Source organism: Oreochromis aureus, linkage group 8, assembly GCF_013358895.1.
Source record: "Oreochromis aureus strain Israel breed Guangdong linkage group 8, ZZ_aureus, whole genome shotgun sequence".
Classification (NCBI taxonomy): Eukaryota; Metazoa; Chordata; class Actinopteri; order Cichliformes; family Cichlidae; genus Oreochromis; species Oreochromis aureus.
The window spans coordinates 19797401-19822828 of record NC_052949.1 but is presented as its reverse complement, the minus strand read 5'-3'; the positions used below and the strand labels follow the sequence as shown (position 1 = coordinate 19822828).

General features: G+C 40.6%; 3 protein-coding genes across 6 annotated transcripts; 1 reads left to right on the top strand and 2 right to left on the bottom strand.

Annotated features, from left to right (window-relative positions):
* Position 1: 1 nt before the first annotated feature.
* rnf40 (ring finger protein 40) lies at positions 2–14514 on the bottom strand. The gene is made up of 20 exons (XM_031739288.2): positions 14371–14514; positions 13818–13965; positions 13528–13695; positions 12223–12520; positions 11433–11633; positions 10744–10865; positions 10424–10570; positions 9288–9362; positions 9044–9163; positions 8742–8921; positions 8169–8304; positions 7717–7838; positions 7341–7612; positions 6952–7069; positions 6694–6843; positions 2722–2934; positions 2481–2606; positions 1762–1902; positions 1573–1674; positions 2–1267 (listed from the first exon to the last, which is right to left on the bottom strand). The coding sequence occupies exons 2-20, from the start codon at positions 13953–13955 to the stop codon at positions 1091–1093; spliced, it is 3006 nt and encodes a 1001-aa protein (XP_031595148.1). The 5' UTR covers positions 13956–13965; positions 14371–14514; the 3' UTR covers positions 2–1090.
* A 191-nt stretch (positions 14515–14705) lies between these two features.
* Positions 14706–20646, top strand: phkg2 (phosphorylase kinase, gamma 2 (testis)). Its single transcript, XM_031739333.2, has 10 exons — positions 14706–14919; positions 15188–15299; positions 16783–16958; positions 17058–17112; positions 17221–17286; positions 18178–18341; positions 18424–18514; positions 18599–18752; positions 18904–19029; positions 19123–20646. Exons 2-10 carry the CDS (start codon positions 15205–15207, stop codon positions 19366–19368), a joined length of 1173 nt encoding a protein of 390 aa, XP_031595193.1. The 5' UTR covers positions 14706–14919; positions 15188–15204; the 3' UTR covers positions 19369–20646.
* On the bottom strand, positions 20237–25389 carry ccdc189 (coiled-coil domain containing 189). Of its 4 annotated transcripts, none has more exons than XM_031739334.2 (11): positions 25309–25389; positions 24823–25024; positions 24383–24583; positions 24161–24195; positions 23994–24059; positions 23742–23905; positions 23352–23422; positions 23124–23240; positions 22090–22168; positions 20975–21049; positions 20237–20868 (listed from the first exon to the last, which is right to left on the bottom strand). In XM_031739334.2, the coding sequence occupies exons 3-11, from the start codon at positions 24398–24400 to the stop codon at positions 20714–20716; spliced, it is 780 nt and encodes a 259-aa protein (XP_031595194.1). In that variant the 5' UTR covers positions 24401–24583; positions 24823–25024; positions 25309–25389; the 3' UTR covers positions 20237–20713. The 4 variants fall into 4 exon arrangements, with proteins under 4 accessions (XP_031595194.1, XP_031595197.1, XP_031595196.1 ...); XM_031739337.2 differs by having other exon boundaries at positions 23994–24054; XM_031739336.2 differs by having other exon boundaries at positions 24537–24583.
* Between the last annotated feature and the right edge of the window lie 39 nt (positions 25390–25428).

The following is a 25428-nucleotide window of genomic DNA, read 5'->3' as shown; positions in this document are numbered from 1 at the left end:
GGGCTGTAAAGAACGACTTCTTTTAATTTGTGAGTTTAAACTTCAGCTTCAATGACTTTATGGGACCTCCAAAATACCAGCAGGACTTAAACAATTCAAAGCAATATTTCAAGATGATCGAACACAGTTCACTGCAGTTCCAAGTTTTTAAAACGATACATTAAAAGATAAAAGAGAGAGAGAGAGAGACTGCAAAAGTGGGCCCGGTATGTGAAAAAGAGACCATTTTAACACAGTAAAGAACAAAGACAGGAGAACAGTGCCGAGCAGCTCAACTTGTAAGAGAAAAATCACTGTGCATGAAAAAAAAACTGTTTATTAACTACAAAACAAACACTCTCAGTCCGATGTGTCACTAAAACCCTTTTCAGACATGCACTCATGAGCCGGCCCGCTTTGAGTCAGACTGAGCACCCTGATCACATTTTCACAGCAGCAATCTCACTAATTTGGACCTAGCAACCTTGATCACTCACTAAAGTCTTATGAATTTACATTGCAAGTTGCGCAGCTCACTGCAATGCTTTTGACACCAACAGCATGTGCTTAAGAACTGTTTTTTTCCATTTAAAATAAGATTAAAAACACTCCTCCATGATGCTTTTCCCCCAATTCCCAATTCAGAAGAGTGATTGCTCTCGGAGCCGGCGTGATAGGGGTGGGAGGATTTTGTTATCATTTGCTGCAGCGCGTGCTGACTCAGAGACTCTGCTCTCAGTGACAGCGGGTAAGACAACTAAACATTAGGGAATTGTGGAGCGTACCGTGGCTCTCTGCGTCACTGTAAAGCCGTTAGGAGCATTAAAAATGACCCGTGTTTGACTGACAGGATGTCATGCATTTAATGTCTGAAAAGGGCTTTTCTGTTTGGTCACCAACTTAATGAAAAAAAATAACCAAGATGGATTAAAACAAGTCCTTCCAAAGAGATTAAAAACAGGGGACACACTCATCTGTGATCCCAAAAATGTCTGCCTCTTTGAATAAATCTCCAGTTCCTTTATCATTTTTCTATTTATTTCTCTCCTTTGGTTCTGTCTACTATTTTCTGTAGTCACGCCTCGTTTTCTTCTTCTTCTTCCAGAGTGACTTAAGTGATGTAGATGCGGTGGAAGTCGTTGGCTCCGAATGCACAGTTGCACTTGGGGCACTTCCTCTGTCGGGTGTCGTAACGCATCTTCAGACATTCGTAGCAGAAAACGTGGAAACACTTGGTGAGCACCGTCTCCTTGTCTCGGGTGTTACAACAGGGGCAACGCAGCTTGGCCTGAAGACAGACAAACACACATGTGTATGGGCCATATGCGAGCTCAGTCATTACCTAAATTTCCTGAGTAATATAACTAATACTAAAGGGTATAACAAACAAGTTTCATGTCCCCGAAGCACAGACAAATCACTGAATGGCCCATGCTTACAACTGAAACACAGCCAGTAAAGCAAATTCCAAAGCCGGAGCATTTGCATTAATTTTACTAGACAGTTATGTTTTATGTAGCTATCTAACTTCAGATTGTGCCTGGGAGCTATTGGTGTGTTTGTGTTCTCTGCACACAGCCTCCTCTTTCTCACCTTGTACTGATTGATCTCCTCCTGCAGAATCTCGTCTGCATCCGAGTACATCTCCACCTTCTTTTGTTTCTCCAGCTTCCTTCTGAGCCTGGACAGATCCTCCTGTAAGGACAGAATCCCAGAGATGTTAGACCTGCATCCTCCAATCAGAGCTTTAGGTTTGGAGTGACACTCGCAGTGCAAACATACCTGTGCTCGCTTCAGGTTGCTGCTCTCCCTCTCCCGGGCAGTGCGGTTCTCAGCCACAGAGACTTGGATCTCCTTCAGCTTGGCCTGCGTGTGCTCCAGCTGCACCTTCAGGTCCTCTGCCAGCTGTGCGGCCTCCACTGCCTGCAGCGAGGAAGGAAACAGGCGCACTCAATAAAAACACCTAACGATGACAACTTTCAGATGTAATGTGGCGGTGGTACGGTGAGCATTATGAGTTTTTAGGCTATTCTTCAACTCTGTTCTATTACGTAAGCAGTCCCTTTATTGTGTTTTCGGACCCATTTTAATGTTATTGGCGATTGTTCTTATTTGTGGGCAAAAAAAAAAACCTTATATGCGACAAGATGATCTCAATAACTTTGTCTCAGTGTCTGCAGTGCTTCCCATCAATTACCAGAAACATTGAAACCAAAACTACTTAAAAAAAAAAAAAAAGAAAGCAAATGTGGCCACAGGGACAAATTCTGGGTCTAATATTTGAACTTTTTACATGCTTAAATGACAATGAGATGACGAAGTCTCAAATATTTGGACAGTGTAGCATCAGAGCCTGTGCTTCTGGCCTACAGCACCAGTGTTAGGTAAAAAACAGACCCTGTGGAGGGATTACACTGGCTTGTTTTGGGTCAACATAAACAGGGGTCTTCTAAAGTGGATTCTCTATATAAAACATCCTTATGATTGATGGCCCTCCTCACCTTCCTCTTGTTCAGCTCTAGTGCTTGTGTTCTGACAGCCAGTTCCTTTTCCAGAGCTGCCAGGGTGCTCTGTAGGACTCCCTCTTTTTCTTCCAATTTCTGCACAACCAGCAGCTGGGCATCCACCTAAAAGAGCAAGCAAAAAGTAGCCAGCGAGTGCTTCACTGCCCCGACACATAATTTTATTTAATTTTTTTTAAACCCACAAGTGCTGCCTTGTCAGGTTAAAGTTGCACCTCACCTGGGTTTTGAATGCAAGAACTTGGTCAGCCAGCTCCTCCTTCTCCTCTTTCAGCAGCTTGTAGATCTGGTTAGATTTAATTCGCTCGCTCATCAGCTTAAAATTGGCATCGTCCTTCTCGCGCAACTGCTGCAACAGCCGGCTGTTCTGCTCCTGCATGTCTTCAAAGGCCTGGCCTGTTACATCCATCTCACTCAACAGGGCTTCCTCCTCCTGAAAAACACGTGCGTCAGATATTAAAAACAGTGAAAAGAGTGACAGTCAGCTGTGCTGCTTCTGCCCTCCAGTTTATGAAACAGGCGGGGCTCAATTTCAACAGCAGTTTTCAGTCTTTAAGATAAGAATGTGACGAGGACACGCAGGTTTGACCTCCAACAGTACCACTTCTAAATAATTGTAAAAGAATCACAAGGATTTAATTTTCCAAACTACTCTCTTACGACTCAAAGACACAAACAAAGACGCTTTTCTTTTTTTTTTCCCCAGTTCTGAAAACCTGTGCATCCTTGATCATTGTGCCATCAAGAATGAGCAACTTTCTTTTCATTTGGGGATGCCATCCTATCTTACATTAAACTTATAGTCAGCCATCACTAGTTCATGGTATCAAACTAACACAGAATTTGGATATCCAACTCATTTTACATGGTCTGCCACACAGAACCCGTTTTGATCTGAAGTCGAATGAATCAAACTCCACTTTCTGTCAGTGTAAAGACATTTACCTACACAATTAACCTATGAGATGTCTTAATATAAGAAAAAGTGCAATTTCTATAGATGGTGAAAAACAGAACCCTTTCTGTCTTTTAGCTGTTTATCTGTTACTACGTTGCTACTGTATGAATGGCTGAGGGTAGGTCTTAATTAATAGGAAAAGCTGTAAAACTTAAGAAAACACAGTTAAAATTTCAAAAATGCATTTTCCAATACCTTCCAGGGGCTGGATTGGAGTCTTTGCCGGGCAGATTCTGGCCCCCGGGCCTCGTTTTTGACAGCCCCTGGTATACAGCTCGGAAATGCTTCCCTTGTCGCCTTATTAATTTTCACTAAAAGCAGTTGTTAGGCTGTATTTTGATTTTATGATTGTATAATATACTCTAGAGAACAAATCGTTTCATAAAGCTTTTACTAACATTAGTCTATGACAAGCTCCAGCACTAAAACAAAGTTGTTTCTGGGATAAAGATGGCTTTTCCCCAGCATTAGCAGTGCTGCTCAACAGCTGTTCAACACTACTGACAAAAGAGAAGCATTTAGTTAAATGCATAAGTTATGCATCAAAAAATAAAGGGGGGAAAAAGCCTTATACTCGTACACAATTCTCTGCCTCTTCTCTTGAGACTATGATGCACATCAATTAGCTGAATTTTCATGTAGGTGGTGTTCGCAGCTCAGTGGGCAAAAAGCAGAAGTTTGACACAGTACACTGGACTAAGAGCCACGATTTTGTGCCACTCTCCCTCTCTTTTTAATGAGTCAGTCAGTTCTGAATTGAATCAAGATACTGCCAAAGATTCCCACCCTACTATTCAAGACTGCGGACGTCTCGATACAGACACACCTGGTTTGTTTTTAGCTAAAAAAATTAGCTTTGCTTTATTTGTAAATTTTGGTTCAAGCTGTTTTTTTTTATGAACCAGCTAGGGCCTATAAACAAAAGTCAGATGAACTCATAAGTAGCCTGTTTATTGGATAGTTTTGGCAGCCGAGGACCGAGGGGAACAAATCAAACACATCTGACACCACTGGAGTTTTAGTTGCTGCGCTTTAACTTTATACCAGATATTAAGGCAAAAGTGAAAAGCTGAATAAATATTTCACTGCAGGCTGTGTTTTACCTCCTGTTAATTATGTTCTGCAAGACCTCCCAAGCATGAGGACATACAGACCATCAGAGCTCAACATCTGTTTTCTTAATGTTCAGTTATTTGCACCAGAATTCACCATTTCTTGGCTGACATAGGTGAAGATAGTGATTAACATTTATTCATAAACCTCTCCTACTCACAGCAAAATTAATATCATGACAAGAAAAAAAAAAGCATCCCATTATCTAATATGGGTGTATCCACCATCCGTACAGAATAACAGTGACATGACTTGAACAGCGTTTAACCGAAGGCAGATAAAGATTTGAATGTCATGAGTATCTGCCCTCTTATTTTCTGCATTTTCTTACAAATGAAATTCCTTAAGTGTTTCAACATTTGCATGACAGCACAGCCAAGTGAGTGAGCTCAGAGTGCTTTGCATACTGAAAATTTATCACATTGGCTCAACCGAAAAAAAAAATAGGTCCCCACCCAAAATGAATTCTCACTCTCTGGCCTAAAACTGTTCCCCTTAAACTGTCAGAACCATCGTGGCACAGTGTTCCTGCGAGACAAAAGGCTGAATACATTTCTGCTAGATAGCATAAAGTTTAAGTTGCTTTTCAAAGTAACCAGAACATCAGTGGCATAGCAGCTCACCTGGCTCACAATTCACCGGTTAGTATAAAGTGTCGAGTACAAAAAGAAAGTGATAAGACTGTATTGCACAAACAGCCATATCCAGGACACAATAACCTTGCTCTATTAAAGCATTGAAGTTCAGGAGTCTGATGACCACATGATCATTAGTAACCATAGCCACACAAAGCATGCACATGCACAAGCGCTGACCATACTACTTATGTTAACACAATGGCGATAGGAAGGCACAAAACATCATGGGAGTCAGCCAGCAGGTCATGATCATCACCATACCACACAGGACACTAGTGTTATGTACCATGCGTGGCAAAGTGATCTTTCAAGCTATTTCAGGAAATTTTGTCTTTATCAATATGTGCATGCAAAATGTATCAACATCGAGAATTTAATGTTCGGTTCAGTCAACATCCAGTGAGAATCTGATGAAGTTGTAAGCAGTGTGCATGGAGGTTTTGCCAAAAACAACAAATATGACCCTGATCCTGACCGTTAGTAAAATTAGAGTGAAGGTGATCAATGTGTGCAAGTTTCATTAAAATCTGACCAACACTAAGAGTAACAATTCTTGTGAAATATGGACAGACTAATCATGACATAAGCTTATGTTATGCAAAATGAACAACAAATTTAGACTGTATTGCGCAAGACAACCTTTGCACATTTACGATGAAGAGGAAGAAAGAGAGAAATGACAGTGCTAAAAAAAGAAAAACTTTTTATCTTCGTTTCATTAGAAATTTTTACCATTTGAGAACTTTAACCCGCCAGCTTTCTAGTACAAAATCTGCAGTTTATATCCCAGTGAAAACACTTTGCCCTGTCTCCAGTGAACCAGGTAAAAACAGACAACTATAGACAATGTGCTGACATTTCAGCATTTCAGGTGTTAAGAGAGCTGTTGGTGCTCCAGCAAAGACAAATGCTTTTAAGTGCCACTAGACATGGATGTCCTAACACTGAAATTGGGAGTGCCTACTGAAAAAGGGCAAAAAATAAAAAAGTAAAAATCGCAAAAGAAATTCAAATTTGAGCGCATGGATTATCAAAGGGATGGTGCCAGTAACAATAATCGTGACAGCTCAAAACATTACCTGCAAGTTAGCATTAGCATACTCAGCTGATCAGACCCAGGCCACAGCGCAAGCTTTCAGTTCCTCTTTGATCGTCTAAGATTAGTAGAACTCCTTTCTTAGGCAAATGCAATACTCACTGCACTACTTTCAATCTTAACACCGCTGATTGTTTATATTCAACACCGGTGGAATCCCCAAAAGCTTCAATATGGCATTTTTATAAAGCTTATGGTTCAAATATTTTATTAGATACAAAACTCTTAACATGGAAGACAAAGAGCTTAGGACGAGCTTCTTAGGCATCACGTTTTGCCGTTATTAACTTTTTACAATTTGGAAAGTAAAAGAAAAATAATGGGGAGGTAAAAACAAAGGTTAAGGTGAAGTGCTCTGAGAAGATTACCACTGCACTACACACGCACCTGTTTAGTGGCAGCGAGTTTCTTCTGCAGGTGCTCAATGGTCTCTTCTGCCACTCGTATTTTCCTGAGGGCGTCTTCATCAGCCAGTTTTTTGCTCTCCTTCCTCTCCCTCTCCTCGAGCTCTCGTACTCGCATCCTCAGCTCATCCACCTGGACCATAGGAGACAGGAGTTTACTTTGTTTTGTTAAATATCTGACCTACCAGATGCTCTAAAAAGTAAGTGAAAGAGTACAAGCGGAAAGAAAAACAAAACAAACCTCAGCTTTAGATTTGCGTTCGGCCGCCATCAGCTGCACTTTATCTCTTTGCTCCTTTGGCGCTGACTTATACATGTCCAGCAGAAGCTTCATCTCTTTCTGGGACTCTTGGGCTTTCCTGATTGGTTAGTGATTACATTAAAATAAACAGTCATGGCATTTTAATTAGCAGCGTGCTTCTAATTATGATAACAAAACACTGGCAGACTTTGCAGTTCTTAGAGTAACACTAAGACTAGACTTCCTGCAATCTGCATGACTTCCTATTTGTTTTATAATAAAGATAATTTAAAAATATTCATCATGAGAGTAACAACATTTTAGGAAATGTGTGTTTATTGCATTTAGTTACTACATATGAATGTGGAGTTAAATAGAGGGCAGTGTACTTGAGTTCTACTCTGAGCATCTTCAGTGTGTCTGAGTCTTTCCTCTTCAGCTCGTCGCTGCGCTGCCTCTCTCTCTCCCGCTCCCTCTCTCGTTCTCGCTCGGCCTCCCTCTCCCTCTCCCGCTCCCTCTCTCGGGCTCGCTGTCTCTCCAGCTCCCTCCTCCTCTCCTCTTCTTCCTCCTGGTCGTCATCCTCCTCCTTTTTCACGTCAATGCTGTCGCTCGTCGTCTCCTCCAAAATCAGAACTCCAGTGTCACCACTCTGACAGCGTAACTGTTGATGGCACAACGGTTTTACTGAGAATCATCATCAGACACCTCAGAACAGACACCTCAATTAGATAATGTAAGTGCATGTTAGTAAATGACGCAACCTACCTTGTTGATCTCCAGCTGCGTTTCCCGCAATTTCCTCTTGTAGCGCTGCACGTCGCCTTTCAACTGCAGGTTGTGGTTCTGGAGGCTGCTGATCAAGTGTCGCATCTCCCTGTTGATTGGTCCTGAGAAAAAGATGAAAGCCCGACAGTCAGTGGGTGTTTTTGAGTTTGACTCATTCAGCACTCTCAGCTAGCATCATGAAGCTGTAAATGATGAGTTTAATCACACAGAACTGACACCTTGATACGGATGATATGCAATATTCTCTGCAGAGCTGAGAGAGGATTAGTTTGCTGACTGATATCTTCCTTAATATCCACTTGAGTGGATTCTTCTACTGAGCTTTGAAGCACATTAAAAAAATATAACAAATACAGTTTCATTCTCGGCAGACGAATACACACGCAAAACAATCTCCCAGACTGAAGTGTGAGAGTGTTTTGAAAAGGTACCTGCTTGCTCGTTGGCTGCCAGGTTCTGCTCAAATTCAATACGCAGCATCTCATATTCTTTGCGCACCTGGGCCAGAGTATCCTCCAGCTGGATGACCTCAGTCCGCAGCTTCTTCTGAAGAGACAGCTCATCACTCTGAAAGGTTAAAAACAATGAGACATTATTCTCCATGTTTCTGAGCATTAATAACAACTAGTGCTGTCAGCGTTAATCTCGTTTAAGTGACGTTAACACCTTAACTGCATTAACGCGGCAAATCTCTGTTAACGAGTTACCGCGGATCGCCCCGTGCGTGGGGCTGCACGGCGTCAGCGCGGTTACCTCGTTAACGGAGATTTGCCGCATCAATGCAGTTATGGTTAACGTCATTTTAACGAGATTAACGCTGACAGCACTAATAACAACACATACAAGTTTAAACTGTAAAAAAAACAATACACAACAAACTGACTTTCTGCCAGTGCACTGCAAGCTTAGGCTTGAAGGAGCTGCTCCGGAGTGTCATCCTTTCTCTGAATCATAAATCATATTAATGTTGACACAAACACACAAAGAAAAGCTCTGAGAGTCACCTCCATGTGCTCAATCTGTCGGAGATGGGCGTTCTTCGCAGTGAGCAGGAGAGCCCGTGCCTCATCCAGCTGGGTTTTCACTCCTAGAGACTCGTTGTACAGGAGGGAGAACTGAGACTGCAGACATTTGTACTCCAACGTTTCCTTCACAACCTCCTCTGGAATATTACGCAGGTCCATCTGAAAAGCCCAGATGTGGAGTGAGATGACACGCAGGGCTAAACCATGAAGATCATTCAAATAAAGAAGGAAAATTAAATTAGCCTCCTGTCTCACAGGTATGCAGATTCAAATACATTTACCTTGAGCTTCTCACTCTCCCTCACAGCCTCCTGGAGCTCCACCTGTAGTTTCTCCAATTCTGCCATGCGGCTATTTGCCAGCTCCTGGTTGTGCTCCAGCTCTGCATTGAGACTCTCAAACTATTAAAAAAAAGAAAAAAGAGCACCACATTGATAAAGAAATGTGGACTTTTGGGGGCAAGTTGCATATAAAAATGTGTTACACAACACTAAGTAAAGATTTAAACATGTACTTTCATCTAACCTTTTGAATATTCAGTGTAATCTGGCCTCCAGCCAGCCCACCTGAGCTGCCAGTGCTGCTGTATCCTGACTTTAGCTGCAGACAGAAAACACAGAAAATGTGTCAGGAAGTAACAACGTAAAGTAAATGATTCTTATTGTGTGCATTTAAAAAATGTGTCACATCTGCACATGCAGTTATAGACAAACAATCTATTTTAACTAATAACACTTGTGTGCATATCCACATAGTTTGCATCAAAGTCTTATAGTGTACATTTAAAAGGAAAAAGGAAAAAGAAAAACAAATCTTGCCGACCCGGGCTTGAGATCAAATCCATGAAGCAAGATTGGAAGTTTGGGGTTAGAGCCACTTTAACTCACAAAAGCAGAAATATTTAGTTTGTACTTCAGAAGAAACATCTGCTGAGGTGACTTCAGCAGGTTCCTGTGCTTTCTAACTAAAAACTGATGATTTGCATAGAGATGGAAACTCACAAATTAGACCTGCAATCAGCCTACAGAGAGAAACAAAATCTGTGGTGTTAGATGATCCAGCAGGATACATTTGTCAAACTTCAAAGTAAAGCTTACTACAAAAAAGGGCAATCTGCCTTTCAAAACAACCACTCAGAACTTAGATCTTAATCCAATCCACCTCAAGTGCACACCAGACTTTCTAAGAATATGCCAGACCTGAAGCAGCTCTGTAAGGAAGCATGGACTATAAACCAGCAACGATAAACTAATTCCAATTTGCACTATCATGAAAATATGTAACTAATGTGTTCAACAAAGACTCAAAAGAATACATTTGGCTAATTAAAGCAGATTGTGTTTGTCTGTACTTATGAACAAAAGCATACAACTCTACTTTGTAATTCTTCTGACATCCAATTTTCATGATCAGAAAACTGCTGTGCTTCTACTGATGCACAGCCCACCTTTGGGCTGTGCATCAGTAGAAGCAGCTGTTTTGACATGCATTGATGCTTACAGCCTTATCAATGTCAACTCATGTATTAGAGGAAAAACGACAGAGCCCACACCTAGTGGAAAGATTTAAAAATAAATATGCACACTATAAAAAGAAAGAAAGAAAAAAAAAAGGGGGGGGGGGCTGATGCAAAAGTTGCAAGGGGCCATTAAACAACACACCTGCTCCATGGCCTCTGCTAGGTGTTTGTTAAGCTTTTGTTCCCTATTGCGCAGTTTCTCAATGTCCCACTGCAGGTCCTCCACCGTTGTCTCCATCTCAGTCACCTTGGTCTCTGAGCTGGTCACCTTGTCCACGAGCTCATTATACTGCAGGAGAGTGGGACATGTGAATAGTTGCTGCATCACTAAGAATTAGCGACCATAAGAAATTGTCTAACTAGTTTTCCTCATTCATTCACCCTGACACACTCGAAATAACTACACTTGCAAACCGTCAACGTGCATGGTGAGTCGCTTAAACAATACTAAGGACATTGTACCTCCATGGACATCTTATGGTGTCTCCCCTGCAGGAGAGTGGCTAAGTCTCGCAGTCGAGTGTTCTCGTCCAGCAGAGTGCAGTTCAGATTAATGATGTCAGACTGGCCGTCATCTTCAAATCCTGCCAAACAAAAAAAAAAACAAAAAACAAAAAAAACAATACTGTCATTCTAATTTGGCCAAACTAACAAGTATCAAAGGAAGCACTCCAACAACTCAGTTATGATGCATTAAACTCAAGTATCTAGTAATTAGTTTAATGTAAACGATGTAAGATACCGTTGTCAGAGGTTTACTTACACTCATGGCCATGAATCTCAGGGTAATTTGGACTTTTGAATGATTTCTTTGAACTGTTCTTTTTTCAGGATAGAGTGATTTTGAATTTATTTTAGATTTTTTAAAACCACACAGGGTCAAACGTATCCATATCCAAACACACACACACCCACTTTAAATGAGTGTATGTATATATTTGATTCTGTATAAAAAAAATTTAACCCTGTGTGAATTAGAAAAAATCCATATTAAATTCAAACTTGTGCACCTAATTTTTGACTTTTAATGTCATTCAAGATAATAAACTGGAAAAAGAACAGTTCAAAGAAATCACTATGATAAACGTATGTAAACTTCTGACTATAACTGTATATTTAAGTGTCAATAACAAACATTTCTCCACAGTTACCTGCAGCTTGGACCACCTTGCACATGTCACTGATGTGACTGTGCAGCCTATCAAAGACGCAGACCAAGCAGGCGATGGCTTCTTTGCTAAACTGCATGCGGTCCTGGAGGTGCAGAGTTAGTTCCTCCTCACTGCTCTGCTCCAGAGTCGACAAGAAACCCTTGGCATTTTCACTCAGGGGAGGAGGTGGTGGTGATGTATCTGCACATATGTAAAAATGATAAAGTCAGCAAATAACAATTTACTAGAATTCTTAAATATCACATTTTTTTGAAAAAAATGAAAACAGTATATATTGCTAGCACAGTGTGGTCCAATGTGGTACAGTCTGGTATAAACAAGCATTTTCAAATTTGTTATTTAAATACAAAGCAAAGAAAAAGCAAATCTACCAAATACAGACTGTGTAGACTGGGACTAAAGTCTTGATAATACACTAAAATTCTGCAGTTTGTAGCCAGCAGTACATGCTAACAGATGAAAGAAAAGCTGTAACAGTTGCCTTCTTTAGCCCACTATCATTCCCCTTTGCCTCACTATAATTTATTAGGCATCTTGAAAAATGGTCAATACACAATAAACAAGAATATCCTTAAATTACAAGGCATGAAGTGCAGTCTTGTTGCATAAAATTAGCTATCAATAAAAATAGTAGTGACTCAGACTGATGTAACTTCATGAGTAATGAAAGTCATAAAGATACACTAAGTTAAATTGAGAATGAATGAATAAGGCAAACAGATTACAATAGTCTATGACAGACGATTTGTCATTTTAAAAAATTGCTAACCTGTTTTTGAATCCGATTGTGGCTCTGATGGTGTCAGTAAATCGTCTGACCCAGTGGGAGGAGGGGGCTGCTGCTGCTCCTCTTCCTGACGCTCCTCCTGTTGCTGCTCTGGCCGCTCACCCTCGTTCTGGGCCTCTGGCACAGGAGGGGGAGGCACGCCAGAAGGCGAAGCCAGGTTGACACTATCTTCCTCCATTGGTGTTTGGTCAGGGATGGTTGCTGAGGGTGGGGCAGGGGTAGAAACGACTGGAGGATCTGGCTCAATACGTTTACGCAGAATGCGCACGTTCTCTTCCAACTGCAAGTCAGATAGACATAGAAAGAAGAAGGTGTTAATTCTCTTTACAAGTTATTACCATGAGTTTAAGCCTTAGTACAGCTAAGTATATGTATAGCGACACTGCTTTTTGATCCTTCGATGTCGGCTCTTCCTATCATTGTGAAGCAGAATTCACCAAGCGTTGGATTGTTCACCTACCAATAGGGAACGTGAGCTGGGATTAGACCCTACTGATGATGTGTAGTTGCAATAGTAACCCTGCTCAGTACAAGAGGAACTGCAGGTTCAGACATTTGGTGTATAGTGCTTGGCTGAGGAACCAAAGGTGCAAAGCTACCATCTGCAGGATTATGACTGAACAGCCCACCGGTGAAGGACAGCTGTTTGTGACTGGACTGGGGGACTGGGGGACAGCCGAACAACGGCCGCCCCTCTCCAATTGTGGACTCATCTTTGTGGAGAACCTGGTGCTAAATAACTTCTAAACATCCTGATAAACGACCAATACCTGTCACTATGTGTACAATCAGGTTAAGGCAGGCAGGTGGAAAACATATACAGCATACATAGGAGGAGGAGCCTGGACCTATGTATATAACAACTATCCTCCTAGACATGCTGATCAATCTGGATGAAACCTACTATATAACCTGCCTAAGGTTCCAGGATTATCTATAACACCTATATAGCTTTTGGGAGTTATTTTTATAACACTCAAATCCTTACAAATTATAAAAAGATGACAACCCATCAGATGGAAGAGCTGGGCAATGCTTTCTTAATTTATACATGCACATGTGCCTGCTATAAGTGGTAGCACGAAAAAACGTTAAGATCTGTAATTACCAGATATAAGCCAAATTGGTTTGCCTCATCCAAATGCAAGCGTGCTAAAAAAATGGATTCATCTGATTGCTGCGTTTACATGAGGTTTTCATAAAATGTGCCAGTTCTTAAATCAGGTTAGAGTGGAAACTAAAATTCAAGAATGGATTCTAATAATATAATGAAATGCACAGAATTACCTGTGACCAGTAGCGATTAACAATCAGCAAGGTAGTGTCATCAGTGGCTTGTCTCTTCTCCAGCTTCTCAATTTTCTCTCTCAGCTCATCCTCCATCGCCTGTCTCTGCTCCAAGCGTTCACATAGCTTCTTATTCTTGAACTGGAGAACCTTCATGTCCATTTCCTCCTGTAATTAACAAACGCATACAAACAGAGAAATGAAATAATGAGTGTTAGGGATTGTAGATGTTGTCTGGCAAAAATAGATGACAGATTGTGCCTTGAGAACGTGATGACCATATAACTCACCGTAGAGGAGACTCCAGCTATGCGTATTGGCTCAATTAGCGTGGTGGTGGTCTTCTCTTCTTTCTTGCTTTTCTTTTCAGGTGGGCCAGGGGGGCTGTCCCCGCCTGGGGGACGCTTTCCTCCCCCAGCACCTGACATCTTTCCTTCCCTGCATTACATCAAGCAAAGCATGAAGAATTATAATTCATTCATTTTGTGACCGCAAAGGGACGGCGTTAGCCTTAAATCAAAAATGCAGACCTCTAATTTTAAAAGGTTCACTTTTCTGCTCCACTAGCATTTACATGCCGAGTTATTACTGTATAAAGGCATGCCTGCAGAACTACCAACCATCTTAATTCCATATTGCTACAAAGATTAAAGATCTTTTGCAAGCTTGCAGCTTGCTACCGCTAACCATGCTAATGCTACGCTAAGGCTAACGGACGGCGTTATTGATTCAAGATTCCGAGGTGGTCGGGGTTTTTATTCATTATCCATCACTACATACACAAAATGTTCTTAAACAGTTATATGTGTGTCTTTTTACAAGAGAAATTTTATCATTACAAACCTTAACAACCAGTAGTTGAAACGTAAGTCAGGACATCAGAGAAGCAACAGGAAATATGCAGCTAACGCTTCTTCTTCGTTGGTTTTAAATATTCATTACGCTAACGGGAGAGCATTAGCGCCGCCTATTGCTTGCAATTCACACAATGTAAAGATCAAGTATTCCCGTTGGTAACAACAAGTTGTAAATTAAAAAACACACTCAAAACACGGACTACTTCCTTGGGATACGGTGCTTTGAAGTGCAGCTACTTGAATTTATCTGGAGAGTGTATTCGAGACCTCAAAAATGCAAACCATGCTGCCACGTCCCCTCCGGCCTCTCGGGGGCGCTGCTGCGGCACACTGTAATAATAACTTCCAGGACTGTGACCAGAATGTAAACAGTGTTCAGGTGATAGCTGACTGCTGTTAACGCGAACGGTAGCTAATTTCGTTACTGTAGCCGCTTAATCGCACACGTTATGGCTTCACAATAGATTCCTCGACCCCGAGAGGGCTTCCTGATTCCCCGTTTCCCTCTTTGTCTTGTCGTTTGATTGCATAAATGGTGAGTAGCTTCCTGTTCGGTCAGTGAACCTGCTGCTGTATCAAAGCCATAGCAAAGACAGTTACATAACCGTTTTGATGGACCTCTAAATAACAATAGGTAGAGGAGATGTGTGTATATATAGAAAGTAAAATGCAAGTTTGACCTGCTAACTAGATTTAAACTAAAGCTAAGGGCACAATACTTCCTTATCAGGAGTTAGGTAACTAGTTCCTGTTTATTCAGAGCCACTGGTATAAACTAAGACACGTGGCTGTTCTTTTAACAGCTCCATAAGCTGTAAACATGACCAAAGACATCGTTGTTGGGGACGAATTACCAGACTGGGTGGGGGCCAAGGAGTTTTATCAGAAGTATGATCCTAAAGAGGTGATTGGCAGGTAAGTCAACCAAAATAGCCTGAGATATACAATGTTGTGAAAAAGCATCCCCTCCTCCCCCCCTTCATGATTTGTTTGTTGTTGTCGTTGTTTTTGCATATTTGTTACACTACATGTTTCATATCATCAATAAATTTTAAATATTAGACTAAGATAACCCAGGTAAATTCGAAATGCAGTTTTTGTTTAGTAAAGGTGGAAAAAAAAGTTATCCAAACCTACCTGGCCCTGCGTGAAAAAGTAATTAACCCTCTTGTTAAATCACAAATTGACCGTGACTAACCACATTTTTTTTTTAAAGAGAACAAACCACACCCAGGCTTGATTACTGCCAGAGTGCTGAATAAAGAAATAATTTAAACAGAACCTTTCTGACAGGTTAAAGTAGGCTGAAAGATCTCAAAAAGTAACACATCATGTCATGATCTAGAGAAAGAGCTGAGAAACAAAGTCATTGACATCTATCAATCTTGAAAGAGTTACAAAGACAAGCCTTTGGTACTCCAGTGAATCACAATGAGAGCCATTATTGTCCACAAATGGAGAAAACTTGAAAATGCGGTGAACCTTCCCAGTGGCCGGCCTTAACATGACTCCAAGATGCCACTGAAAAACATCCAGGAGGTTACAAAAGAACCCAGAGCTATATTTAAAGAACTGCAGGCCTAACTTGCCTCAGGAGCTGCTTTACTGCTTCAGAACCTCAATAACTTTCTATAATTGATGAAACAATGAATTCTGCGCTCTACCAGAAGATCCAGAAGGAGAATGTACGGCCATCTGTTAATCCACTGACACTCAAGACCACACAGGTTATGCAGCAGAACAATGATACAAAACGTCTGTGAAGGTTCTCAGTCATCCAGGTCATCGTAGTCTAAGGAGCTTGGAAAGAAAATGGGTCTGGACTTCTTTGAGTTGTTTGAAGACGTTTCACCTCTCATCCGAGAAGCTTCTTCAGTTCTAAGGGTCAATTGGTGGGGAGTCCCAGATTTAAACCCAGTGGGAATTTCCCCCCCAAAGAGGGACAAAGGACCCCCTGATGATCCTCTACCTAATCACATGAGCCAAGGTGTGAAAGCGGGTGGGGGTCCTAATCAGCCAGGGTTTTGAATGATACAAAACACACCAGCAAGTCTGAATTCTAAGAAGAGTGGGACAAAATTCCTCCACAGTTATGTGAAAGACTCTTTGCCAGGTATTGCAAATGCTTGAGTGCAGTTTTTGCTGTCAAGGGTGGCACAGCCAGTTATTAGATTTAGGGGGGCAGTACCTTTTTCACACAGGGCCATGTAGGTTTGGATAGCCTTTCTCCCTTAATAAATGAAATCATCACATAAAAAAGTGTGTTCAGGTTATCTTTGTCTAATATTAAAATTAGCATATTGATCTGAAACATGTAAGTGGAACGGGGCAAATACTGTGCACCGTGTGTCCTTTTTGATCATGTTGAAAATACACTGTATTGTATGCTCATTGTCAGGGGTGTGAGCAGTGTGGTGCGCAGGTGTGTGCACAGACACACGGGCCAGGAGCTGGCGGTGAAGATTATCGAGATCACAGCTGAGAAGATGACAATCCAGCAGTTGGAGGAGGTGAAAATCTCCACGCTGAAAGAGATCCAAGTGCTCAACATGGTGAAGGAACACCCCTCCATCAGTACGTTGCTGTTCTCTCTCCTTTTGTTAAAGAATCATTAAATTTATTTCCATAAAGTTTGGTTAGTGTTAAAGCTCTCTTGTGTTTCATTCCCTTTAGTCACCCTCATTGATTCCTATGAGTCTGCTACATTCATATTTTTGGTGTTTGACCTGTGAGTATGAGGACAAAAAACTATTAAACTAAATTTTTTTTACACTCCCAACCTGAAATTCAAATTTCTTTCCACAACATTTGTCAATTTGCTGTCTTTTGTTGTCAGCATGAGACGTGGAGAGCTGTTTGACTACCTCACAGAAAAAGTTACCCTAAGTGAGAAGGAAACCAGGTGAGCCACAGCATGACTGCACTATATCTGTATTAATTAATACTAGCAGCATTTTGCATTGGGCACATCATAAAGTTCTGTTTCTGCAGACCATATTCCAAAATATGCCACCCCACAAGATTTTATATAAAAGTTATCCAGCGAGCAGCTCTGCATTAAAGAGCTGCTGAATATCTAAATATAATCACACGTTTGGCGTCGACGCCCACTTTTAATCTCGTGTCACGCCGCCCAACTTAATCTCACATCAAGAAAGCGGAAGCCTGAAAGCTGCAGCTTTTAAAAAGAAAAACACTTTATCGACAAAACATTCATGTTTTTTGGGGTTGTTTTTATATAAAACTGCTCTTTGTAGTTTTGTAGTTTTTGTTATTAGCGTTGTCCTGCTGAAAAATGCAAGGCCTTCCCAGAAAAAATGTCTGGATGGGAGCACATGTTGCTCTAAAACTTGCATATACATTTCATCACAGATGTTGCCTTTCCAGATGTGCAAGATCACAGTTGCAGTGCTGCTTTTTAGCTTTGTCACTTGCATACAGAGATTTCTCCAGATTCTCTGAGTTGAGGTTATGGGAGTTCATATTATGTATAGTAGTCTTTGCAACTCATTGAGGAACATTATTCTGAAATTGCTTCACAATTTTTAGATGCAGGTTTTTACAGATTGTTGACTCTCTACCCATCTTTATTTCTGAGAAGCTCTGCTTCTCTAAGATTTTCATTTTATAGCCAATCAGCAATGTTGTGTATCCCATGAATAATCAGAATAATCAGGCCAAAGATGATTAAAATTACACAAACATATTACACAGTGTTTACTGTGAACCTTAGACATGCTTGGACAAAATCTATTTAACAAGGATCTAATGTGTGTATTTCGGTTCTCTACAGGAGCATGATGCGAGCTCTGCTGGAGGCCGTGCAATACCTTCATTCCCTCAACATCGTACACCGGGATCTGAAACCGGAGAACATTCTCCTGGACGATTATGGCCATATCAAACTCTCTGACTTTGGTTTTTCCGTGCAGCTACAACCTGGGGAGAAGCTTCGAGGTATGGCTGTACATCATGAGCAGATCCTGTGACAAGTGTTCATCCATTATTAGTTTAAGACGATCTTTTCTGTTATAATCAGAGCTCTGTGGGACACCTGGTTATTTGGCGCCCGAAATACTAAAGTGTTCCATGGATGAAATGCACCCAGGCTACGGCAAGGAGGTCGATCTGTGAGTCTGTCTTTGTTCGGCAGAGATTTACAAACGTACTACTCCTTACTGCCGTTTCTAACATTTGCATTGTGTGTTTCTAAGATGGGCCTGCGGAGTCATCCTCTTCACCTTACTAGCCGGCTCGCCTCCGTTCTGGCACCGTAAGCAGATGCTGATGCTGAGGATGATAATGGAGGGTCGCTATCAGTTCAGCTCCCCAGAGTGGGACGACCGGTCTGACACTGTGAAGGATCTGGTAAGCTCATACAGTCAGCTTATTCTGTACTGTCTTCTGTAGCAACCCTAATATTGACATTTCCAGTGCAAAGAATAAATCATATTGCAGTATTTGCATCTCTTAAATCATTCATGTGTACTTGTGTAACCTTTGTGCTTGTGATACTCAGATATCCAGGCTGCTGGTGGTGGACCCAGCTAACCGTCTCACTGCTGAGCAAGCCTTGGCGCATTGCTTCTTCAGGCAGTACCAGCGGGAGGATGTGAGGCTCTTCAGCCCCAGAAAGACGTTTAGGGTGAGCCGCTGTGTTAGCCCAGCATTTTTATTGCTGCTGACTTAAACTGTCTGTGAAGAAGGAAATAACTTCCACATGCTTCCATGCATCCAGGTTCTGATAGTGAGCGTGCTCGCCTGCATCAGGATGTACAGCCGCTACCGCAGGGTGCGGCCGCTAACGCGGGAGGTGCTGGCGAGGGATCCTTACTCCATCCGCGGCGTGCGCAAGCTCATCGACGGCTGCGCTTTCCGGATCTACGGGCACTGGGTCAAGAAAGGGGAGCAGCAGAACCGAGCAGCCCTCTTTCAGAACACTGCTAAGATCATGCTGCTAGAGCTGGAGGAGTTTGAAACATAAAAGGTCAACCTCGTCGCTCAAAATCGCTTTTATGTATCCGTTTGCATGTGCTGTCATTGCAGTGTTTGCTCCATCGAGTTACTGTTTCAAGATAAGGAATGCAGGGACGGGGGATCTTTGTGTGCCTTAATGCGCATCATGGCTCTGAAAGTTCAAGATAAGCATGCACCACTTAATATTCCTTATCTGTTGTTGTCTGAAACTCCCTGTCAGGTCATCCGGTTTGCAGTGCACTTTGTGCAAGGTGTCCTCTAGGGCAATCTCTTTGGTAAAACTCATCATAATATATATTTAGGATTTTATGTGTTAATCGTCCGTTATAACTGAGTAGGCCAGTGGCGTCAAACTCATTTTAATTCATGGGCCACATGCAGCCCAATTTGATCGCAAGTAAAAGTGTTTCATAATAAAAATCCATAAAAAAAAAATCTTAAAAATTTTCCTTTTCTTTTAGCGGCCAGTACAATTATGTATTTAATAAATCCTACGTTTACTAAACATGATGGTGAAATTAAGTGTCGCTCTTAACGACTTACAAGATACTGCCCATCTTTACTGCACGTGTGGCCCACGGTGTGTGTGTTTGACCTCTCTGATGTAGAGAATGCATTTCTAAGCACTGTGTAGGTTAAGTGGAAATCAAAGCACTCAGATTAGTTATTTCTAGGGGACCTAGTATGCTCATATTGACTCCACTTGAGTAGCTTTGCATGATTCACGGTTTATAAAAACCCTTGTATGTCTTTTACTGCGCATTAGTGCAGACCTTCAGGCCACACTACCATTAAGCCAACTTTCTTCATTATTACCTGAAACTTTAATACAACACCTAACATTGCAATACTACAAAGACAGCAGAAAATAAGGAAAAAGCATAATAAGTCTCCTTTATTAGACACATACAGGTACATAGAAGTGCTGCGTTAAAGCTCAGATTGACATATATGCCAGTATTACGAGTCAGCACTGGGGCACATGTGTGAAATATTCAAGTTCAATGTTTGGAGTGTTTCTGTCATGTTTCGTGCATGCAAGCATTCCTCAACAGGAAACCCACTCAAGACTAACTGTGAACATCGTTTGCGACTGTAAAACTAACAAGCACCATTCCTAACTCAGTTCATTCTTTCATCTAGAGAGAACTACGTTTTTTTGATTTCCTGGAAGTGCCTGTTTGGAAAGAAAATCTGTAATTATATAAATGCAGGTATAAAGTATGTTGTGCTGTACATGGAGAAAAATGGTTTTATTGACAATAAAACAAATGTTTTAATCGTGCTGCTTTGCAGGAGTGCTTTTTTTGAAATCTACCGCATATCTAGATGGGGCAAAAAAAAAAAGTGTGTTATTTTTTGGCTTTGTGGCTGTTCTGTGAGTAATCTAAAGCACTGTTTTGCTGAGATGCTTTTTCTTTAATCCGCTGATCTAGTTGCCCAGACACAAGCGTCATCTGCTCTCTGACTTGTTGCTCTATCAGCGCCTTCAGCTCAGATGTGGCTCCTGAAAGTGAGGAAATGAAGCCATTCCATGCATGACATTGCTTGGGCTGTGTTGGACTGTAAAAGTTACGCCTGCAGCATAACTGCAGCGCTGCCGTGATTTTTACCTGCTGGGGCCGCAATGGAGGCTTGCTGTGTTTCAGGAGACGTCCCATCTTCTGCCTCTGTCTCATTCTCAACACCTGGTCGGATAAAAGTAATAATAAATATAGCTCAGTACTTTTTTTTTTTTTTTAATATCCCATTTTTAATGCAACACATAACAAGGCAGGTGCTGGATTGGAGGGATGCTTTCAGATTTTTTTGTTCTCTTAATATTAATTTCCACAGGAAGTGAAAATGAGATTAAGAATGTTTTGCAAGAGTTTGGCAATGCTTGGTCAGGCAGCACAGCTGATCCAATCTCGCTCCAACCACAACTGTGCAAGATTGGATCACACATGTAGTCACTGCAAAGAGGTAGAAGACGATTTTTATACACTACATGAACCAAATTTCTGAGCCAGCTATACAAAGAAATCCATGCCATGAAGCTTCCGGCACACTGTTTCTGTACTGGTGATAATTCCAGAGAAGGGTCGGAGCTCTGCAGTTAAGTGAGCCAGCAGAGCATTGGCTGAGTTTCTGCGTTTCCTAAAAGCTTCTACTTTGCAATAATCTCACTTACAGGTGATAGTAGAATATGTATGAGGGAAGAAATTTTACAAAATGAATTGTTGCAATGGCGACATCCTATTACAGCGCCATGCTCAAATTCAGTGAGCTCTTTAGAGCGGCCCATTCTTTCACAAATGTTTGTAAAGGCAGACTGCGTAGCTTGTTGCTTCATTTTATGCATCTGTGGCAATGCGACTGAAAACATCTGAATTTACTTTCTTTCTTATCTTAACACTGTATGATTTCAGATTACATTTTCTTTCTTTTTTTTTGTCTTCCTTGTCTAACAGCTTTTTTTTATGCCAAAGACGTTTGCTTTTCCAAGATGAACTCTGTAAATTCTCTGTAGGCTCTTGTTCGTGTGTTACTTTTGTCTGCTTTTGTTTATTCATTTCTATTCGTGTTATTTCTGTTAATACAGTATATGTGTGATATGGCATTGTAAGCTTACAGGCAGGAGGGTAAAAGAAAAAAGGGAACAGGGGAGAATAAAGGAGAGAATAAAATATAATTGCTCTCCCTCTCTATATGTAACTTTAATGCTACTAAAAACTTTGTTTTTTACCTGGCGCAGAAGAATCCTCCACGGTAAGGGATCCAATATCCGGCATCCCAGAGTAGCTCAAAGACAGATCAAGATTTACCTGTTTGAAAAATGGTGGAAAGAAACCTTACCTAAAATCACAGACTCACATTAATCTCTTCTGATGTTTTCATGAAAGGTTTAAAAACACACATATATATATATATATATATATATATATATATATATATATATATATATATATATATATATATAATTTCTTAATTGTAATTTCTTAATTACAACGTAATATTATTTATTTATTATAAATTATTTATTATATTATACATTATATGTAACGGTTTATGGTTTCATGTTTACGATTGCTTCTTCTCCTTCTTCTTCTTTTAACATGTATTTGGTACACAGGGGGCACTACTGAGAACAGGGAAGCTGCACAGAGGGTAACTAACACGGCTGCCCACTGCCACCCCTGGAGGCCATCGCCAGATCCTCCTGTCTCAGGAAAAACCAGGGCCATCACAGGTGACCCCTGGTCAGCACCTCAGGGCAATCAGGTCCCACACCTCCAGACTCACTAACAGCTTTTGCCCTGGGCCATTCAGACTGTTAACACTATCCCCCCACACCCCACCCTGGCCACCCACCTCTGGCCACTCATACACAGAATCTATTCAGACCAAGTCTTTTCTTTGCACTACCTCTAAGCACTTTGCTCTCCACTGTGTGCCTTTCTATTGCTTTGTACATACATATATACATATTCCTCTAGTTTGTATATATCTCTTCTGTTCCTATATATTCATGATGTCTTTACTATTTTTGTTTTTTTTACTCCTGCACAGCTGGCGTGGAGCACCCATAATTTCCTTGTATGACAATGACAATAAAGGGCTATTCTATTCTATATTTGTTTGTTTGTATATTTGTGATATAATTTATTATTTCACAAACGAGCATGTAGCACTAAAGACAATCTATGTGCTTTAGAAATACATTTTACTTTACCTAATGACAAATACTGAAAACTCAAGTCAGTTAATTCATGACATTACCTGTGTGGCAAAGATATATTTATATAGCTTGTAGTGTTTCATGTAGTTGTTGAGGATGTATGTTAGGACACGGTTAACCTCATCAGCGTTGAAGAGGCTGATGCTGAACGGAGGCCGCTGTAGAGGGGAGACACACACGCACACGCAAACACACCATGAATCAGCATTACAGTTGTGGATCTGTATGAGTTTGAAAATGAAACAGTGACTGCCAAATTTTGCACACACCCTGACTGAGTGGCATAACAGAAGCTCCCTGCAGTACTTGAAACACTGCTCCGAGTTATTGAGTGGAGTTTCTGCAAGAAAGGAGGTTCAGACACATGTCATGTAAAGTTAAAGGACACTTTAGCATTTAATGGTGGTGATGCAAGTCACGTGACACTAGGTCAACAATCTTACTGAGTTAATCACTGACTCAATAAGATTGTACAGTATTTCCTTCAATTGCCTAAATACTGTATTTTTTACAGACTTAACAGAAGAGTCTGTGCTAAACAAACGTTGTGAGGAGAAGAGATAATTTGTACTGTTTTGACTTTAAACACATCATTTTCAAAGCCAGATAGACCCTGCCTTGCTGACTACACATAGGTAGGATAAAGCTACTTTGCTTACCTACGTTGGCTTCATGAATGGACTTGATAATGGACAAGAGAGTAGACGTTTGTTCTTTGTTGAAGCTGTGCTCTCTGCAGAAAAGCACAGTCTGAACGTACAGCTCCAGAAGAACTCCCTTTCTGGGTTCAGGGAGGTCAACTCCAAGCACACTGCACAGAGCACTGTCACAGAGGAGAAAAAGTAGCCCCCCTAAATAACGTCTGTGCCCTATAATTGAGTGATTATTGTTTATAAATGAGTGACAGAAACCTCTCCAGATCAGGAATGGATTGCATTTTGTTGATCTCTTCCATATCATGGTAGCTTACATCTGTCCTGAGGGAAATAGATTCATGGATAAATATTACAATCAGGCAGGCAAAGTGTAAATAAAATGGAAGCTAACGAAAATGATCTGCACCGTGTGTGTGACTCACCATAGCATCACTTTAGCTTTCAGGTCATGTGGTAGCTACAAAAGAAAACGATGCTTTTTATACATTGTAACCCATTACAAATAATAATAAAAGCTCTGTCAAATGTAAGCTATAACATGAATATTTATGCCAAAAGGTTTTTTTAAAATTAACACAGGTTAAAAGAGTAGGAAGTAAAGAGAACCGAACACAGAAGTAGCGAATAAAACTTGAAGAGCATACCTTAATTGTCCCATCCATTTTTAAAAGTTATTATTTCTTTAGGTGAAATAACTAGCTATAGTTAAAATGGACAGACTTCAAAACGTGTTTTACAGTTTAAAGAAATATATCAGAAAATAAATCTGCCTGGAGTATGCTCCGCTTTGTTAGCCACCTGTATCCTAGCAACAGGGCACTTTTTCCTTTTTCCGGTTCAGGGTCCTACAAAATAAAACAACTAAATAAACATTTGTTATATTTATTATTTATCACATTATTATATATCATGTTATATAATTTAATAGATCTTATTTATGCAGCAATGCTCTTAAAGATAACGGCATGAGCCGTATTGATTTGTTATTAACTTACAATTTAATGTAAAGTGAAGTGCCCCCCCACAAAAAAACGAAACAAAACAAAAAGAAAAACAAAACAATAATAATGAATTAATTAAAAACCTCATCACTTGGTACATTTGCAAGTCCTCGGCTAAACCCATGATGATGAGATCAGCGCTCTGTGGGAGTCATCCATCTGCTGCTGGATTTCTTGTTCTTGTGGCTGAAAATAGGAGGCTAATGACCTTTGGCTGTATGTTTTCGGATCGTTATGCCAAATGTAGTGCCAACATAGTGCAGGATGAAGAGTCTAAAGTTAAATCTAAAAATAAATAGAGAAAAAAAATTGCAGGCGAAAGATGTAATGAGCCAGCATGTTGTGTGATAAATAAATAAGTAAATAAATACATAAAATACTTTTGTAGAAGCTATAAGAATGCTTATAAAACTAATAAAATATTAATGAAAAATATAAAAATTATTAAAACGAATAAGTCTAAAAGTGCACACTTTAGTTTCTCAACATAACCCGAAGATTAATTGAAATTTACTAAATTACCATCATTATTATTATTATTATTAAATCAAGCAGTATTTATAGCTTACAATATCTGACTACATTAACTCCTTCTGTAATGGCTCTGATTTTGTCCAATTAAAGATGCTGGGTTTGGGGCTCTTTTTAAGCTCTCCATCGCTGCATGAAGCCGTAACCATGGCAACGCC